Here is a 7,707-nt window from a genome sequence, read left to right as displayed (position 1 = left end):
TAGCTTGTGGGTTTGCATATTTAGTTATCTATCACTGTAAGAGAGGACTGGGATTGAGTACTACAGGAATTAGCAAAATTTAAGAAATTAACTATAAAGATGCAGATTTCTGTCCAGAGGTAAGATTTCCGGCTACCAAAAAGCCAGCATGAAGTTTTTTGGGTCTGGGCAGCCACTGCTGAGATTTTGTATAAAGAGTTATCGCTGGGTTCAGACTCACGATATGGCAAAACTCTGGCAAACTCAGATGAGATTGCATCAAATAATGCTGCCTCAGCAAGACATTTTGGGCACGTTTCCTTCTTCCTTTCCAAAGTACCTTCCCAACGAACTCATTAACCACACAGATGCATTAGAAGTGCTTGGAACAGAAATGAGAACAGGAGGAACAAAGCCAATTATTCTGCTAAAAGAACTGGGGTTTATGTTTGGTTTTTTGACTGCACTTTCCCCTGCCCACATGTGACACAAAGGAAATCTCTGCAGCTGATCTGGAACTTCACAAACCGAGGGATTACATGCCACAGATACCGACAGGCTCCTTTGCTTACAGCCTGGCAAACACCACAACAGTAATCTCCTCTCTGAGATAAAGTCCATCAATCTTATTCTTACACCAACTCGTTCCCCTCTGCCCCTCAGACAGAGCTGGAAGAGAAGCCCTCCTCGGGAACGATGCTAAAATCTTTCCCTCCTATTTCAACTTACTCTTCCGGCTGGCCTCCCAGCAAAGTCAGGTCAACACATATCCATTTTGTGTGCTGAGCTGACTAGTTTTCAATAACAATTTCTCCTTCGTTTTGTAACAGAGATCAATAAGACTTCCCCTCTCTCATATTGGCCGAGATTCCAGCAACGTCATTTGCTTTTTAGTGTTGCTACTGCTTTGTTTTGTTTCCTTTTTTCTTTTTTTTTTTTTTTTTTTTTTTTGGCAAGGCACAGAACAATTTAACAAGATGAAAATGACTTAGGCTTTCACTCAAGGTAAAATCTGCACTTTATAACCCAGGATGTAATTTACAATCCTGTCATTAAGCTCTGTTAATCCTATTATTATGAAGATAAATAATTACCCATAGCGAAGAAAGGGATTCCCAACAGAGTAGAATTATATTTTCCATCAGTAATGAAAAATATCCCTGCCGCAGTGACACTGGAAATACAGATAGTGAGTACTCCCAAGAGTCCCAGGAAAGGTTTGCTACGCAGGCAGTCCTTCATGGAGCTCGAGAGGGTAGCAGTCAGGAGAATCAGCATCAGGCTCACCAAAATCTTGCCCCTGGCCAAGAGACTGGTCTGGTGGAAGTCCTTCCAGAGGCTAAAGGACGCTAGCGAGTAGAGCTGCAGATCTTGGTGATCCAGCTGCATCTTGTGCATCAGTTTACAGAATTCACTCTCCCACTTCTCCCCAATGAGGTCCTGGGTGACAGAGCCATACGTTTGGAGGTAGTAAGTGATTTGGATGGCTCTGGCTGATTTGACTCTCTGGTCCTTGCTGTTTGGCACTTCCATGACCCCTCCGAGCTGGTGGCCAATAAAACTGCTCCTTCCATCCTGGGAGGGAAAGTAAAAAAGATGAGCATGTGGTTATCCTGCGTAAGATGTGATACAGTGATACCATTTGACTCTACCTTGCTTTCACAGACATGCCAAGAGCTCAACTCGAAGGCCACTGCCGTCAACAGCAGTAGTGCCATTCACTTCAACGGGCTTTGGGACGCATCCCTATTCCTTGCCACAACTCTGCTCCTTATCCCGTATAGACTCATCTGCAGTGCTGTGCTGCATTACAGCGACTGCCCAGATCCTCACTGAGGTCACAGGCATTCAGGGGCTGAAATGTAGCATGCAAGATCCTCACCCCATGGAAAAGGATCACTTTCCCACATTTTAAAGGTGACAAACAAATCTCCAGTTACTGAAGTATGAAATGTTTGAGATGAATATCAATTTCTGGAAGATTTGTGATTCCCTGACACTTTAGAAATACTTTTAGAAAGTTGGAAATGTACAGAAAATGAGGCCTGGATCCTCAGTACACAGCTGTAAGTGTAGACAGATCCAGTTTAATAGCTACTCTGGCTCTAGAGCAATATAAGTAAAATCAGATTTCTTGAATTGTTTAGTTGAAGTTTTATGGATTTTTATCAGTTGCACAGAAATAAGAATGTACCTTACACCTTAACTTAGCCAGGATTTGGGTTTTTTTTATATTTCAAGAATACAAACCTTATTTTAGTTTATGCTAAGACATAAAAACTGCATGATAATAAGTAAAGGTCACATCAGTTGCATTCAGGATCAGACCCCACCTACTTCCATGACCAAAATTCTGGTCCCATTTAGATTTTTTTGTTTTCTTTTTTGTAAGAAATGTTGTGTAAGAATGGTCTTTGCTTTTTAGCCACTGGTTATTCTAGTTCTCTTGAATAACTGGGAGGTGGCCCTTTCAAGACAGGGGAAGCTTGTGTGGATATAGATCAAACCCAGTTGCAAACTGAAGAAGACGACTCAGTAGCTTGGATAAAAATGTCCTTGCACAAGTAATCTCTTTGATCAAAAACTCTAAACCCAGGGATTAAATGTCTGTGGCATATGAAAAAACAACATTCTGCTTTTTGTGTGTAAATGGTATTAAAAGTTTCCAGATTTCTTTTCTCTTGTATTTCATAAAAACATAAAATGATCCAACCAGTTAATATAGAAAACATCTTGCAGCAGCGAGTTCACATGAGATAATACTCTTTGCCTAGATGCACTGTGGGAATGAGCTGACAGCCTGAATTTGGGAGATGCTCTGCCCTACACACACACATGGAAAGCAGTCATCTGCAAAAGGCCAGAAGCATTTGGGGGAGACACTTTTAACATCTATTACATCCAACATTAACCATTTCCAGAAATACCTGTGCTGCACACAGGTCATTATCTGAAATTGCCAGTCCTGCTTGCTGTAATGATTCCCATCCTAAGAAAAAACTCAGTGAAGCAAGGTACCAGGTTTTATGAAACATAGATGTCTTTCAGGATGTCTGTTCATAGAGCAAATAAATGTTAGAAATTGAAAGACAGTGCTGCAAATGTTTTATATACTCACCTACCCTTGTCTCTGGTATGTAAAGGAGGTAATCCTCCCACTGAGAAATTTCTGAGTAAGCCTGTTTTCATGGCAGGAGCTCACACTATTTTCGACATTTGCCTGCCACAGCCCAGGGAACGTGACAAAGTGCTTTCCAGAAGTTCATTTTTTCCCTATTCCCAGTTGTTATTTCCCATTGAAATAGTGGCTTCTGGCGAGGTATCCTGGCACAAGCTGACATGAAAGGTGATTTGCAGTCTAATGCCAGTTTCTCAAATCACCTGAAGCCTCATTGCAAATGTCGTGAGCAGAGAGAGCTAGCACAGAGGGGCAGCTGGTTCTGTTTGGACTCCAAAAAATCCTCATCTCTGGCACTTCATGTTAGAATCCTGTTTAGATTCATTATTCCTATTTTTTTTTGTAAGGGGGGGGTCACACCTAAACACACAGTCACAAAAGCTAGAGTTCCAAGCTGGTGATTAAGGTTTGAGCAATGCAGTCCCTGCTGACATCAGATGCAACTTCCCAGTTAAAAATCCCCTTTGGCACTGCTTTGAAATTTTAGGGAGAAATGTCATATTTCCTCAATATATATGCAGTGTTGACATTCAAACATTGTCAGCTAGTGCAGGATACTTTAGCAGCACAGCTCCAAACTCAGACAATGGACTGTAATTCAGACTTCATTGATTCACTATGCAGCACACACAGCAAGGTTATGGGAAACTTTGCGATGACCATCTGCCTTCCTCTGCGAAAGGTGCACCGAACGACGGCAACATTTCAGAAGAAGCAACAGAGCAGGCACAAATAAATCACGTTCTGCCGTATCTCCCATGAAACAGAAGATAACGGCTATTTGTTACGCTAATGTACAACAGGGCGCCCAGCCCATATGTCAGCAAAATAGAGAGCGAGCTTTCAGATGGAATCAAGGAAATCACAGATGCTGAATTGCTTTGAGGTCGTTTTGTCTGTCTCCTTCCTTCTAAAGGCACATTGCTTCCTATCTACTCAGGGTTTTTGCTTTTGCTGCTTTTATAGCATGCAAACTTGAACCTGCCACTACAGCATTTGGGAAAATGGGGCCCTTTTCTATTACAGCTCACATGCTACATTTGCCAAATGCTCCAAGTAAGATAAAGGTCCTGCTTTTCTAGGCAGGGCTGTCACATCAATGGTTACAATTCCTCAGCAAGGAAGACAGAAGAAAGATGGAAAAAAATATTGTCTTTCATACCATTTTACAGGTGGAGGCTGAAGAGTGGGAAAATGAAGACCCAGCTGCCAACATCAATTTCAGCATTCCCTTGAGGCCTCCAAGCTAGGGACCTAACCCTACTTCTTGGTGCCTCATGGGCACTTCAGGGGATTTACTCACTGTCCCAAGTTCTCTGTTGTTCTCCAGGACCACTTTGGTAAAAGGAGACATGACTTTTTACAAGGGTCTCTGGTAACAGAACAGGGGGTAACGGGTTTAAATTGAAAGCGGGGAGATTTAGATTAGATATCAGGAAAAAATTCTTCCTGCAGAGGGTTGGGAAGCACTGGAACATGTTGCCCAGAGAAGCTGCGGATGCCCCATCCCTGGATGTCTTAAAGGCCAGGCTGGATGAGGCTTGGAGCAACCTGGTCTAGTGGAAGGTGTTCCTGCCCATGGCAGGGGGGTTGGAACTAGATGGTCTTTAAGGTCCCTTCCAACCCAAACCATTCTGTGATTCTATGAATGGCCAAGCTTCTGGGCTAAGCCTAAGGTTTCAAAAAAAAAAAAAAAAAAGCCACAGTGACTTGTAAAAATGAGGCCTGAATACCAGGCATGTTTTTAAAAAGATTCCTCATTCTGCCTAGTATTTAATGAAAAAAAGGAAAGTACTTTCTGCTGTTAATTAGCATGTCCTTCCTGGTATATGTCTACATGATGTGATTTTTAATTTCATAACAATAATTTCATGTTTCAGAGTACAGATCCCTTACACATTTTACCTATATATGTTTCTACCCTCCGATCTTACACACAGAAAAGCTAACTCAAAAAATAGAGTAATAATAACACTTTCTGGTTGTACTCAATTTTATACCCATGATCCTCCAGAGGATCTACAACATAAGAGCTACAACACAACTGTCTTTAGCAAGGTCATTAGTATGGCTGGAGCCTGAATTTCAGATTCCCAGGCTGTGTCTATGCATCTATCTCTTTTTATTTTTTTTTTTTTAATGTCTAGTGAAAACTTCACAATATCTCTTCTCCCAGGGGACAAAAAGGGCCCTCGGCCATTCTGATGGCAGCTAATTCTCTCCAGATCTGAGCATCTTAAAAAATGACATGAAATATAGATCACTTGCTGGGGCATGTGATATTTGATCTTAAACAGGGGCCAAGCAAAAATCTTTGCTTTGATGGATACTATTAAATTGTTTTTGTGTACTCCATTCTTTTTTACTAGATGCCTCAAAGACTTTTGGTAGATATAGACTCTGAAATGGAGGAGGATGAGAACTAAGTACTCTCAGAGGACTCATTAACAACATCATCTACCTTTTACCCCAGGATGATGGATTTTGCCACCTACATTGCACACCTGAACTTGCATGTGGTTGAAAATCCTAACTCCTTGTCTGTTCATCAGTAAAAATCACTAATGATGAATGGATGGATGCAGAATAAACCCCTACCATATTTCAGGCTAGAAATTTTTCTCTAAAGGATGCTTGGACCCTTAATGTCCTAAAAAGTTGTGAAAATGGCATGGCAATGTTTGTCTTGCTCCAGAGCTGAGTGTGGCACCTTTCAGGCTAAACAAAACCAGCTGCTCCTACTGAGCTAAACAAGTTTTGGTGGTCCTAATGTAAGCACAGATCCTCTCTGCATGCAGCCCAGGGGGATGCCAGAAGTACTCCCTTACTATTAAATTAGCTGAGACCTTTTTTGTTTCCTTCATAGTTTCAGTGCAGCTTCTGCAGCCCTGACTCACATCCCCAGGGTTCCCTGTGGTCACTGACCATTGCCACAGCAGCCCTGGGCAGATCATCTTCTCCTCCCCACTTGGAATGGCACCAGCCTCCACTGAGTTCCTTCTCATGGGAAAAACAGAGGGTTTAAGGTATTTTTGAGATGGCATGACTCCTGCCTTCCCAACACCCTGCGCAGTGAAGTCTAGGGCTGGTGAGAGGCTTAAAAGTAATTTCAGATCCCTAACAAGGAGTAGCGGAACCCTTGTACCCTACTGCAGGATCACTCTCATTCAAGTACATTCACAAAAACCTTTGCCAGCAAATTTATCTCTACATTTAGTTTTCATTAACTGCTCTTATCAACTGGAGTGATGGGTAACTATCAAGCTACATTCTAGGGATGTTAGGATAAAGCATGGAATCCTCATTAGACTCTATCTTATTTTAAAACCTTAAAGATGTTCAACAGAGGGCAACCAGGAATGTCTGTCAAAATGTATTTTGTGATAAGTATCCTAATGAGATCTGTACAGTGGTTTCTCCCTGTGATAAGGACATTCCTACTCTACCATGTTTGGTCATAGAAAGTATTATACTAAAATCCACAGAGGTTAGGTTGAAGTCAGTTGCTTTATTTCACCTAAAGTTTTTAAGGTAAAATAGAGTAAAAATCCCCCCTTTTTTGGACATTATTTAAGGTTTAACATATTTGGTTGCTGTTACCTCCCTCTATCTCACTGTAAAACTTTGGAGGGAGTTTTTTCTCCCCAAGCGAACTGATTTCTCTGTCCCTGTCCCCAGTGTAGTTATCCATGGAGACATTATACCAGTCAATCCCTATTACACAGACACCAATTACCAACAGTTCCAGAAGCATCCCTCTCAAAACGGTTGCACATAAGGCTGATTTATGTCAGTGCAGCAGTTTGCCTGCTCTCAGAGCTGTGCAGGTGCTCTTTCACAACCACCAGACTGCTTGCTGTGCTTGTCCCTGTGCATCTATTCTGTACAGCTCAGTGATGAAGAGGGAGTCCAGGGCAAGTGAGCCCCAAGGGCAACACATTCAAGGTACCACTGCACCTTGGCTGACCGTGAACAGGGACACAGCAATGGCTATGTTATCTGTTCACTCAGCAAAAATAAAATGTATGAAAGTGGTCATGAGAAGCTATCCAGTAAATAATTCTCTGGGTCTCTGTTACAATAAAGAACAATTCAGTTGTTTCCAGCTATCCGTCAATGATGAGGTTCAGCTCACCAGCTAGTCAAGCAAATTTGTTCCATAGTCACTGAGTCAGGGAAATCTAGAGGATGATCCACCCTATCCTAAGATATGTATCAAAACCAGACTTCTACTCTGCAGCTGCTTGTCTCTCTCCATTTACAGCAGAGGCACAAGAGTACATAGGCTCGATCCTAACTTTTTTTCAGGCTAAAAAGTTTGGAGAGATTGACCCACCCTTGGTGGCAGATGCAAACACAAAGCTAGCTGACCTGTCTTGTCTTCCCTCGCTCACATTGGCTCCTTCACAGGTAGGTCATGCATGTTATCAAACATACAGACCTTGAGTCCCACCACAGGGAAATCAAGAATCACTAGTGTGGTTTTTAAGTGAATGAGATGTCTACCCAGAACAGCCACAAGGCAACCAAAACCATCTGGCACCTCTTTC

General features: G+C 42.1%; 1 protein-coding gene across 1 annotated transcript in view; it reads right to left on the bottom strand.

Annotated features, from left to right (window-relative positions):
- Positions 1-1,073: 1,073 nt before the first annotated feature.
- Positions 1,074-7,707, bottom strand: part of LOC104505782 (patched domain-containing protein 4-like) — a gene marked incomplete at both ends in the record, with an annotated part of 26,153 nt that continues 19,519 nt past the window's right edge. Inside the window, one exon of the mRNA XM_010146489.1 lies at positions 1,074-1,554. Coding sequence (XP_010144791.1) covers positions 1,074-1,554 — 481 coding nt within the window. The remainder of the gene's footprint in view (positions 1,555-7,707) is intronic.

This window comes from Eurypyga helias, unplaced genomic scaffold (genome assembly GCF_000690775.1).
Source record: "Eurypyga helias isolate BGI_N326 unplaced genomic scaffold, ASM69077v1 scaffold29242, whole genome shotgun sequence".
Classification (NCBI taxonomy): domain Eukaryota; kingdom Metazoa; phylum Chordata; class Aves; order Eurypygiformes; family Eurypygidae; genus Eurypyga; species Eurypyga helias.
The sequence above is the reverse complement of the archived record's forward strand: the minus strand, read 5'-3'. Positions and strand labels throughout refer to the sequence as shown.